The 13,103-nt window shown below is 38.8% G+C and overlaps 1 protein-coding gene across 1 annotated transcript in view; it reads right to left on the bottom strand.

Annotated features, from left to right (window-relative positions):
• The window catches only part of LOC126249181 (uncharacterized), a 511,658-nt gene that overhangs the window by 88,138 nt on the left and 410,417 nt on the right, over positions 1-13,103 (bottom strand). Inside the window, exon 16 of the mRNA XM_049950836.1 lies at positions 8,124-8,340. Coding sequence (XP_049806793.1) covers positions 8,124-8,340 — 217 coding nt within the window. The remainder of the gene's footprint in view (positions 1-8,123; positions 8,341-13,103) is intronic.

Here is a 13,103-nt window from a genome sequence, read left to right as displayed (position 1 = left end):
TCTTAGACCTCACAATTGTTAATGAACAGCAAGAACATACTTGTTTTGTAAATAAAACTGCCTTTTCCTTCTGCTACTTAATTTATTTTGCCCAGACGTGTTTCACCTTTTCCTTGCTCTAAGGCATCATCAGTGGGATTTACGATTTGCTGTGATCTGTGTTTCCTTTCATCTGGTCCGGAGGTCGCACTACCGCTTTATTAATGACATGTAGGCACAATTTTGAGTTCTGGCCTTTTTCACACTGTTTACCATGTTTCTAATTCTTTTTCATGCTGTACTATTATTCTTTTGCCACTCAATGTAACTATTTCTTCAGACACTGTGCTTTTAATAATGTAAATATTGTAACTTCATTTCTGTGCTTGCTGTGGAGGATACGACGAAAACAAACTTGTTAGCAAGAACATAATTTTTACATTTACAGGAAACCAACCTACACTGATATCACAATACACATATCATCACACCATCCGAACACACAAGCATGCTGCATTTAGATCCATGTTGAGCAGAGCACACACATTACCTATGAAGCCCAAAACATAAACATAAGAAGTAGATACGATCAAAACAATTGCAATAAATAGTGGATATTAAGAAAAGTCAATTGACAAACTAACCAACAAAATACAGGCCAGCATCAATAGTGGAAGCACTACTGCAATAACAACTGACACAGCACATATCTTCACAATTATTCCCTATTTATTCGCACCATTATAAAAAATTTCTAACTCATTTACAAACACCAATATTACAACAGCAAACTTGGACATCACTTACCTCACACTGTAAACACTAGTATCCCAATAACAGAACACAGTGGAATACATAAATTATGATGCAACCGTTGCCCTCCATTTTACATAGGCAAAACAGAATGAACTTTCCATAAACGTTACCAAGAACACACCGATTCTTTTAGACTTAACCACTTTGACAAATCTACAATAGCTAACAACATGTACCTTAATGGATACAGACTAAGTGATATCCACAACAGCCTAACAGCACTCCACACAGAAAACCATGGTAAAACATTTGAGCTACTAGAACAATTAGAAATAATGTTACACACAGAAAAACCTTCTGAAAACATGTTGAATAAACAAAGAGTTAAGCAGCCACAATTTTTCAATAATTTTAAAAAGTTTATTTTTTCATAAAGAAACAAATATTTAGTAGTGGAACCACTTGATAACATGTAGCCACATTTCACACACTCGCATGTATTTATTTTATAAATTAGATCTCTGTGTAATTAATAATACAACAACTTTCTATCTTCTTTGAAATACTAACAACTGGGTATTCAAAGAAATGCATCTTTACATTCAAAAGTCTTTGACTTGATTTGACTTGGGTTTACAAAGGAGATGTAGAATGGAAAATGTATACATGTAAATTAACATGTCTCCTCATACTGTGCTTCAAAACCATTTATCCACTACTGGAAACAGTAAGTTATTTTTCGTTCTGTCACAGTTTTGTAACTTACATTCACAATGTGCCACTTTGTAATACACAAATGTAGTTTTACCACGACCAGAATTAACCTCATTCTGGAAGAAAATTGATGTAGATAGTCAATGCACCTGAAGATGTGCCCCCACAGTTCTAAAATGCATCATGCATTGAAATAAAAATCACGATTGTGACTGAAGATGGTTGTTCTTTATTTTACAAAAGTAATACAGCCATAGAAGAAACACTGACAGCAATGGATAAAATTAGGCAAACAAAACTGATTTATATGCAGACGGCTACAAGAAAAACACTGCTACTAAATTTCACAATAGAGAACACCACAAAAAATCACCAGTTACATCGGGAATGACATTCAGTTCTGTAAATGCAGTCAACTGTGGAAACATTTTGCTGAACTAGGCAAAAGTGACTTTTCTGTCTCTCAAAAACGAGGGGTGGTGGAGGGGGGAAGGTGAGATACCTAGTGATCATGCTAGAGATTTAAAAAAAACTACAAATGTAATCGTTATTTTCTGCTCCACATTATCATGGTTTACCAGAATGGTCAAGTCTAAATAAAGTAGTAGTTACTTCAAATAAAGAGGTACAAAGCATGTGTGATTTAAGAACACACAATGTGTTAACAAGAGTAATTTAGCAAGAATATTTCACAATGCCCATGGCCTCAATCTGAACACATTACAGAAGAATTTTGCGATTACAAATGTTTCATAATAATGGGTAAGAAGTTAAATTGTCAGTGTGACAGCAACACAATTCATTCTTCTTATGGAAAAGAGCCATGTATTTTGAGGACAATAGGGTATGCAATTTTGCATCACACATGTGATTTTTGTTGTGACCAGCAGAGTTGTTTAAACACAACAGTTTTAACCAAGATGGTTTGAATGTGTGTAAGTCTCACGTGCCTCAAAAACACTGACACATTTGTTGCTTGTGACTATAATTTTTTTGGGTTATAATGTACAAGGCGTAGAGAGCTGAACTGAAATTTTTGAAGTCTTAATTATGGAACTGACTCCTCATGCAGTTTTGAAAGAGTATCAGCAATCTGTAGGTAATAGTAGTTCAATGTAATAAATTTTAGACTAGCCACATTTTATAGGATAAAGCTGTTGGTAGCTTTCCCTTTTACTTAAGGAAAACATAGAAATAGTTCCATCGGTATCCCAGTTTTTCATCCACAAGGACTTGGAAATTTTAGTACTTAAATTATATTTCCTTCTGTTCCTTCCTTTGCAACCTGGAAGCAGTTGATGGTCACAGAACTGCAGCTGCTGTGATACTGCGAAACCTTAACATCAATATGATTCCTCCATTTCTCCTGGTGTAATTGAGGACAAAATAATTATTGGATACACAGCCAGATCTCAATGTCCAACAGACACAATATTTCGAACAATGACCAGGTGTCATTACCAGATGACTGGCACCAACATCTGACCATTCTCCCATTAATCATTTTTCCTTCAATTACACAGGGAGACACACATTTTATGATGTCCCATGATTAATTTTGCCTTTAATTATGCTGGGAAAAACATACTTGATTATAGCAACATGGTTGTTTGCTGAAATATCGTGGCTGTTTGACAGCAAGATCCAGTCATACACCCACAAATTAATTTGTTAGTATCAGTATTTTCTATGATTATCTGGAATGCAATCATTTTATGGACTGGATCCTCAAATACAGGTCTACAGATTTCCCTCCTCTTGTGTCCACTGGAACCTCTATTATACATAACAAGCTGACAGTTCATGCCATGACTTTGTTGAGCAGATGGCATAAACAAAGACATTTCATATCATTTGGTAGCAATTTTAGTACTAAAAGAGACTAAAGAATTTAAAACAAAATTGACAAATGAACTTCAGTGAATAATGTCACAGAGGAATGCTGCCATATTAAACCAAAGTTTAAAACAGGTTTCTGAGGACTTGGTCAATAGAGCTGTTGGAGTCAATGAAAAATGGAAATTTACTTACAGGTTTTAGATTTTCATAACACAATCACATTAAAGAAGGTGAATCTCCATTAGAATAGGGTATTACAATCAAAATTTGATGCCAAAATTAAAGATATGAAAAAAATGAAAAGTGTACAGCTCGCACAGACAAAATTCCAAAGATTTACACAGAGAAATCTGCAAGCAGTAAAAGCATCAGTTTTGGAAGGAAAATAAGACACTGAAAGTATGAGTCATAAAACACAAAGTTCATACAATGTTTAAAAAACCTGCTGGTTTGCAGTAAATGACAGAAAAGAAAATGTAATCAAATCTAAATTAGTGGGATGACAACTGTTAACAGTGACATTATTTGAGACCCCTATTGTGTTAAAAAATTCCAATTATTAATTTGAAAATGCTGTAGAAATTGATGTCTGCATAGAACAAGATATAAATATCGATATGAGTTCGGTAGGGAAGCAAAATCCAGTAAACTATCAGCAGTAGGAATTAAAGACACACTGAATCTAATTGACAGCCTAAAGAGCAAAAACACTGCTGGCTGGAAAAAGCCATCTTACAATACTATCATTACTTGGCCTTCATTGAACATCTTACAAAGGCTACAATTTTTGAAAATCATCACTAGATGGCAGTCCGTACATCTGCCCAGTCAGTTTGAACTAGATGATGTCTGCTCAATGGAAGGTGATTTGTGTACTAAAGTTTAGCAAAACATGAGTCAGCAATTACAGTCCAGCTCGAGTTTCGTTGGCATTTTAGGACCAACTTGGCTTTACTGAAAATCATTCTCATATTAGTGTTAAAGTGGACTGACGGAAAGTGCACAAGACCGTCAGAACCCTCGCGCAATTGTTCAGCATGAAAGAGACTCATCTAAAGTGAATATTTTTTGCGCCATTTCTTTTTCAAAAGTTTATGGCCTCTTATTTTTTGAAGAAAACACAGACACACAAATGAGCCATTTTCGAATACTGCAGACTTTGCTTTTCACACAACTTGAGGAGGACACTATTGACTTCATATTCCATTGGGGTGGAGCACCACCACAGTGCCACTATATTGCACAACAACTCTTTAATGACATCTTGCTTCAATGCCTAATAGGGTGCACAAGACCTGGAGTCACTGCCCTACATTCTTGGCCTCAAAGATGTGCAGACATGACCCCAGGTAATTATTTCTTGCGGTGACATGTGAAGAAAATTGTTTTCATTCCCCCTTTACCTCATGACACCGACGAGCTGTAGAACAGAACGAGAGCTGCAGTGACTTTGTAGATATGTTACATTGAGTTTATGATGATGTCTAGATGTTATCTGTGCTGATGATTATGAATACATAGAATATTTGTAATTACACAATAAAAATTTTAATAATTCGTGAGTATTTTTCAATCTGTCTCTATTTTGTAATACATTTCCATCAATAAATATTGTCACAGAACAAACTGAGTAGCAGCGTGGTGTAGTGGATATGATACGAAACTGTTGCATCGAGGGTCGTGAGTTTAAAACTCACCTAGACTGTACAATTTTAATTTCTATATTCGGTTTGAGTACATTCTAGAAGTATCCACAAATGGCAAGAATCATTGTACTGGAATGTTCTGTAGCTCAGTCGGTAGAGCACTTGTCCGCAAAAGGCAAAGGTCCAGAGTTCGAGTCTCGGTCCGGCACACAGTTTTAATCTGCCAGGAAGTTTCATATCAGCGTACACCCCGCTGTAGAGTGAAAATTTCATTCTAGAAACATCCCCCAGCTGTGGCTAAGCCATGTCTCCGCAATATCCTTTCTTCCAGGGGTGCTAGTTCTGCAAGGTTTGCAGGAGAGCCTCTGTGAAGTTTGGAAGGTAGGAGACGAGGTACTGGCGGAATTAAAAGCTGTGAGGACAGGGCGTGAGTCGTGCTTGGGTAGCTCAGTCGGTAGAGCACTTGCCCGCGAAAGGCAAAGGTCCCGAGTTCGAGTCTCGGTCCGGCACACAGTTTTAATCTGCCAGGAAGTTTCATGAATTTTTTAGTTGGACAACTTTTTTCGCTTTGTGATAGTTGGTGATGTAACAGTCACAAACATATAAGTACGTGGTATCACATAACATTCCGTCAGTGCGGACGGTATTTGCTTCGTGATACATTACCCGTGTTAAAATGGACCATTTACCAACTGTGGAAAAGGTCAGTATCGTGTTGATGTATGGCTATTGTGATCAAAATGCCAAACGGGCATGTGCTATGTATGCTGCTCGGTATCCTGGACGACATCCTCAAAGTGTCCGGACCGTTCACCAGATAGTTACGTTATTTAAGGAAACAGGAAGTGTTCAGCCACATGTGAAACGTCAACCACGACCTGCAATAAATGATGATGCCCAAGTAGGTATTTTTGCTGCTGTCGCAGCTATTCCACAGATCAGTACCACACAAATTGTGTGAGAATCGAGAATCTCAAAAACCTCGGTGTCGAGAATGCTACGTCAACATCGATTGCACCCGTACCATATTTCTATGCACCAGGAATTGCATGGCAATGACTTTGAATGTCATGTACAGTTCTGTCACTGGGCACAAGAGAAATTATGGGACGATGACAGATCTTTCGCACGCGTTCTATTTAGCGACAAAGCGTCATTCACCAACAGCGGTAACATTAACTGGCATAATATGCACTATTGGGCAACAGAAAATCCACGATGGCTGCAACAGGTGGAACATCAGCAACCTTGGCGGGTTAATGTACAGTGCGGCATTATGGGAGGAAGGATAATTGGCCCCCATTTTATTGATGGCAATCTAAAGGTTGCAATGTATTCTGATTTCCTATGTAATGTGCTACTGATGTTACAACAAGATGTTTCACTGCATGACAGAATGGCGATGTACTTCCAACATGATGGATGTCTGGCACATAGCCCGCGTGCGGTTGAAGCGGTACTGAATAGCATATTTCATGACAGGTGGATTGGTCGTCGAAGCACCATACCGTGGCCTGCACGTTCACCGGATCTCTTTCTGTGGGGAAAGTTGAAGGATATTTGCTATCGTCATCCACCGACAACCCCTGACAACATGCATCAGCGCACTGTCAATGCATGTGCAAACATTACGGAAGGCATACTACTCACTGTTGAGAGGAATGTCGTTACATGTACTGTCAAATGCATTGAGGTTGACGGACATCATTTTGAGCATTTATTGCATTAATGTGGTATTTACAGGTAATCACGCTGTAACAGCATGCATTCTCAGAAATGATAAGTTCACAAAGGTACATGTATCACATTGGAACAACCAAAATAAAATGTTCAAATGTACCTATGTTCTGTATTTTAATTTTAAAAACCTACCTGCTACCAACTGTTCGCCTAAAATTGTGAGCCATATATTTTGTGACTATTACAGTGTCATCTATCACAAAACGAAAAAAGTGGTCCGACGAAAATATTCATATTTTTTTACATACTACACGAATATGTAATACAAAATAGGGGTTCCGATTTAAAAAAAAACACAGTTGATATCCATTTAACCTATGGCAGGGCCATCTAACGGGCCAACCATAGCGCCATCTGCTTTCCCCTTCAAGCTAGACAAGTTTTGTTCTTTGTAGTTTTTTCATTTGACACTTATTTCATGAGATATTTGGCCTGGTCGTGATCAATGGACCACCCTGTGTATATATTAGAAAGTGCCAGATGCTCTTTAAGACTATTTGCAGACAATGCAGTTGTCTATAACAAAGCATCAGTGCCAGATGATGATAATGATTTGTAGAATGACTTCCAGAGAACTGCTGAATGGTGCAGGCTCTGACAGCTGACCCTGAACGTAAATAAATGTAACATATAGTGCATACATAGGAAAAGAAATCCACTACTGTACAGCTACACTATCAATGACAAACTACTGGAAACAGTATCTACCATAAAATATCTAGGAGTACCTATCCAGAGTAATCTTCAGTGGAATGACCACATACAACAAAATTAGATGCTAGACTCAGATTCACATGAAGAATCTTAAGGAAATGTAACTCATCCACAAAGAAAAAGGCTTATAAGGCATTGTTCGACCAATTCTAGAGTCTAGTTCATTTATATGGAATCCCTTCCAGGTAGGACTGATTGAAGAGATAAAGGAGATCCAATGAAGAGCAGTGCGTTTAATCACGGGATTGTTTAGCTGGCATGGGAGACTTACGGAGATGCTCAACAAACTCCATGGGCAGATGTTACAAGAGAGGCAGTGTGCATCAGCGAGAGATTTACTATGGAAATTTCGAGAGCACTTTCCGGGAAGAGTAGAACAACATATTACTTTCCCCCACATACATCTCACGTTATGACCACAAGGAGAAAATTTGAGAAATTTAGAGCCAATACAGAGGCTTACCAAAAATCATTTTTCCCACGCACTATTCGCGAGTGGAACAGGTGTGGAGGGCTCAGTTAGTGGTACAAGAAGTACCCTCAGCCACACACCATTAGATTGCTCAAAGGGTACGATTTAGATGTAGTTGTAGATACTTAGCCCCAACCAACAAAAGATACTTATAATTACCACTTGGAAGATATTTAGTATTGGCAATCTGAATGACGTCTGCAGTCCCTGCGATTAACTTTTCTGCATGCACTACCAAAACTATAAAGGCTGAAAATACTTACTGTAGTAGTTCCAGTTCCTTGCCCAAGTTTCCTGCCGTCCAGGAAGATTTGTTCTTTGAAGGAAGTCTTCAATTAGGTTTAAAGTAAATAATGACTGACTGAACACTAAAATACGATCACCAAGTGCCATTGATTCTTCAAGAATGCAAAAGAATACTGCCATTTTTGCTGAGCTTTCTATAGATCCTGGAACATAGTTCTTCAGAAGCTCTGTAGCCTGTAAGGTAAACAAAGATTCAAAAGACTGAAGAACACAAAAAGTGGCTAAAACAGTATTTGAAATATGATAATTAAGACAATATCTTTTTGAAACAATAAAATACCTGTATATAGGATGGTAATTTTATTCCATCAAACAATTTTCCTGAGATTTCTATGTCTGGTCAGACTGAAATTCCAAATCTCCAAGAGCCAAATTTTGTTGAGTGAAAGCAAGTTTTGCATGAGCATGTACAAAGTTTTCATTTAACGCACTGCTAGCTACTAGTGATTATTCAGAGTTCAGGCAGGATTGGAAAAAGGTAAGTATTAAACTGATGTTCAAGAAATAATATTCTGTTGTAAAACTGTATCAAAGCTACTGCACAAAATTTAAAACCTTATGCTGCAAATATTTTCACTGAGAAAACTAACTAGATATGGCATTCTCAGAATTGTTGATATGCCACTATTCAATGATTCTTCTTTTCTATTCTCTCACACAAATATTCTGTGTTCACAGAGATACCACACTCTTTGTAATACTATGTAAGGAGCAGGAAACCATTTTAACAGTACCAATGAGGTATGAAAATTGTGTGTTCCCCCCCCTCCCATGATGCCTCTCCTGAAATGACTCAACTGTGTCTGACTGTAGGTTCTCCACTGCATCACAGGACTTGTCCATTACTGCATCAACTACGTAATCAGAAAATCAGATCTTTTATACAGATATCGAGCAAAGTTTTATCCAACTGTTTCTGGTTCAGACTAGGATTGGTTCCAAAAAGGTTGAGAAGAAGACTACATACGGCTTTTGTCAACAGATGAGTCACTGAAGATGGAAAGATTATAAACAATCTCCTTGAAACCAAATTGCTTCTGCTGCTTCAACATTTTTAACCATCTTCCATTCCTTACGAGTTTCAATTCCTACAGAAATAAGCCTTTCACTAACTAAATTACTGTTGTTTTGAACATCTTAACTGAGTTACCAATGTAGTGATCACCCATATTTCCAACTTCAGGAGAGATTCTATTAAATTTTTCAAGGTAGAAGCCAGGGCAGGACGTAAAAACGGCTAACTCAACCGAAATTCTAAGAGAAAAGGTTCCACATCAGATGTGCTGAAATATACAAATTTGTATTTAGAATGCAACAGTGGAACATAAGCAAACTTTATGAGTACAATGTAGCTATTCCACTTACGTTCAGGTTTGCTCTTCTTCATTCCCTTGACAAATCTCACTGCACAATGTCACAGCCATTATCCTTTGCATAAAATTTCAATTCTCTAACCATCTGATACAACAGAACTCGGGACAAAAACAGTATCAGACCCAAATTATTAAGAAGAGCAGCTTCCCTACACTAGTACATCTTTGAATACTTTGTAACATGAGCGTGTTGCACAATAAAAACAGTCAAGCAATGGAAATCCACACACAATATTTCACACTTCCCTGAATTTTCCAGGTAAAACATAATTATCTAAAATACCTGGTTTTTCAGACAAATTGAAACCCTAGTACACTAATAAAAACTAAACACACAGCTCAAAAATTTCAGCAATGTGTTTCTAGAGGCTTACACACACGCACTGAATCTTTAGAAAGAGCCATGTTGGTACCCCACCACTGTCCGAAGTGTCTCCAGATGCATCTTCGGCCTGGGATCTTACTGACTAGAGAGGAACTGTCTTCAGTGATGATCCCCACTTCGAACTGAGTCCCAATGACTAGCAAAGGTGTTTCTGGAGACACCCTGGACAACAGTGGGATACCAACCTGACTGCTGGCTGCCATACAGCCCAACAACCAAGACTGATGTCTAGGGTGCCTTTTCTTTTCATAGCAGGAGCCGTTTGGTTGTCATCTGCAGCACCCTTTCAGCACAGCAGTACGTCAATGATATTCTAGACCCCATTTTGTTGACCTTCATGGCAAGCCATCCTCAGCTTACATTTCAGCAAGATAATGTCCACTAGCACATGGCAAGAGTCTCTACTGCTTGTTTTTGTGCTTTCTGAACCCATCCTTAGGCAGTTAGGTCAATGGATCTCTCTCCCAAACTAACAATGTCTACATCATTACGGGCAAAACCCTCCACCCGCTCGGGATTGTGACTAACATTCCAACTGGACAGAATTTGGCATGATATCCCTCAAAGGGATGTCCAGCTACTCTGCCAATCAATGCCAAGCCAAATAACTGCTTAAATAAGAGCCACATGTGGACCAACATGTTATTGAATTCCTCTAAGATCTTTCTCTTGAATAAATTACCCTATTTTTCTGAAATTGTAATTTTTTTTTCTTTTCTTTTCTGTACATGTACCATACATCACATCTACCAATTTCCATCCCATACAACAAGTATCCCATGACTCCCATGACCAACTTGGTTATCTAAAAAGCCATATTCGTCCTTGGAGAGTGCAGATGCAACCAAAATAATAGCTCGAAATTGTGGGCCACACCATATCCGTGTTTAATAGTAGAATGGTATGCAATCTAATTCACAATTGTATTAAGACATCTGCCATAAATAAACCTAAGGCTGTCTGAACAAATGTCTGGACAGTATCACTGTCTTCCACAACAGGTTATTTCATGTTGTTTCATCTTAACAATATCTGCAGTGTTCAAACAAGGGATGGGCAATTTGCTTTAGATCTACATCCATACTCCGCAAGCCACCTGACGGTGTGTGGCGGAGGGTACCCTGAGTACCGCTATCGGTTCTCCCTTCTATTCCAGTCTCGTATTGTTCGTGGAAAGGATTGTTGGTATGCTTCTGTGTGGGCTCTAATCTCTCTGATTTTATCCTCATGGTCTCTTCGCGAGATATACGTAGGAGGGAGCAATATACTGCTTGACACTTCGGTGAAGGTATGTTCTCGAAACTTTAACAAAAGCCCATACCGAGCTACTGAGCGTCTCTCCTGCAGAGTCTTCCACTGGAGTTTATCTATCATCCCCGTAACGCTTTCGCGATTACTAAATGATCCGCTAACGAAGCGCGCTGCTCTCCGTTGGATCTTCTCTATCTCTTCTGTCAACCCTATCTGGTACGGATCCCACACTGCTGAGCAGTATTCAAGCAGTGGGCGAACAAGCGTACTGTAACCTACTTCCTTTGTTTTCGGATTGCATTTCCTTAGGATTCTTCCAATGAATCTCAGTCTGGCACCTGCCTTACCGACGATCAACTTTATATGATCATTCCATTTTAAATCACTCCTAATGTGTACTCCCAGATAATTTATGGAATTAACTGCTTCCAGTTGCTGACCTAATTTGTAGCTAAATGATAAGGGATCTGTCTTTCTACGTATTCGCAGCACATTACACTTGTCTACATTGAGATTCAATTGCCATTCCCTGCACCATGCGTCAATTTGCTGCAGATCCTCCTGCATTTCAGTACAATTTTCCATTGTTACAATCTCTCGATACACCACAGCATCATCTTCAAAAAGCCTCAGTGAATTTCCGATGTCATCCACCAGGTCATTTATGTATATTGTGAATAGCAACGGTCCTATTACACTCCCCTGCGGCACACCCGAAATCACTCTTACTTCGGAAGACTTCTATCCATTGCGAATGACATGCTGCGTTCTGTTATCTAGGAACTCCTCAATCCAATCACACAATTGGTCTGATAGTCCATAAGCTCTTACTTTTTTCCATTAAACGACTGTGGGGAACTGTATCGAACGCCTTGCGGAAGTCAAGAAACACGGCATCTACCAGTGATCCCGTGTCTATGGCCTTCTGAGTCTCGTGGACGAATAGCACAAGCTGGGTTTCACACGAACGTCTTTTTCGAAACCCATGCTGATTCCTACAGAGTAGATTTCTAGTCTCCAGAAAAGTCATTATACTCTAACACAATACGTGATCCAAAATTCTACAACTGATCGACGTTAGAGATATAGGTCTATAGTTCTGCACATCTGTTCAATGCCCCTTCTTGAAAACGGGGATGACCTGTGCCCTTTTCCAATCCTTTGGAATGCTACGCTCTTCTAGAGACCTACGGTACACCGCTGCAAGAAGGGGGGCAAGTTCCTTCGCATACTCTGTGTAAAATCGAACTGGTATCCCATCAGGTCCAGCGGCCTTACCTCTTTTGAGCAATTTTAATTGTTTCTCTATCCCTCTGTCGTCTATTTCGATATCTACCATTTTGTCATCTGTGAGACAATCTAGAGAAGGAACTACAGTGCAGTCTTCCTCTGTGAAACAGCTTTGGAAAAAGACATTTAATATTTCGGTCTTTAGTCTGTCATCCTCTGTTTCAGTACCATTTTGGTCACAGAGTGTCTGGACATTTTGTTTTGATCCACCTACCGCTTTGACATAAGACCAAAATTTCTTAGGATTTTCTGCCAAGTCAGTACATAGAACTTTACTTTCGAATTCATTGAACGCCTCTCGCATAGCCCTCCTCACACTACATTTCGCTTCGCGTAATTTTTGCTTGTCTGCAAGGCTTTGGCTATGTTTATGTTTGCTGTGAAGTTCCCTTTGCTTCCGCAGCAGTTTTCTAACTCGGTTGTTGTACCACGGTGGCTCTTTTCCATCTCTTACGATCTTGCTTGGCACATACTCATCTAACGCATATTGTACGATGGGTTTGAACTTTGTCCACTGATCCTCAACACTAACTGTACTTGAGACAAAACTTTTGTGTTGAGCTGTCAGGTACTATGTAATCTGCTTTTTGTCACTTTTGCTAAACAGAAAAATCTTCCTACCTCTTTTAATAATTTCT

This window comes from Schistocerca nitens, chromosome 3 (assembly GCF_023898315.1).
Source record: "Schistocerca nitens isolate TAMUIC-IGC-003100 chromosome 3, iqSchNite1.1, whole genome shotgun sequence".
Lineage (NCBI taxonomy): Eukaryota > Metazoa > Arthropoda > Insecta > Orthoptera > Acrididae > Schistocerca > Schistocerca nitens.
Note: the sequence above shows the minus strand (reverse complement) of the source record. Positions and strands in the feature narration are given on the sequence as shown.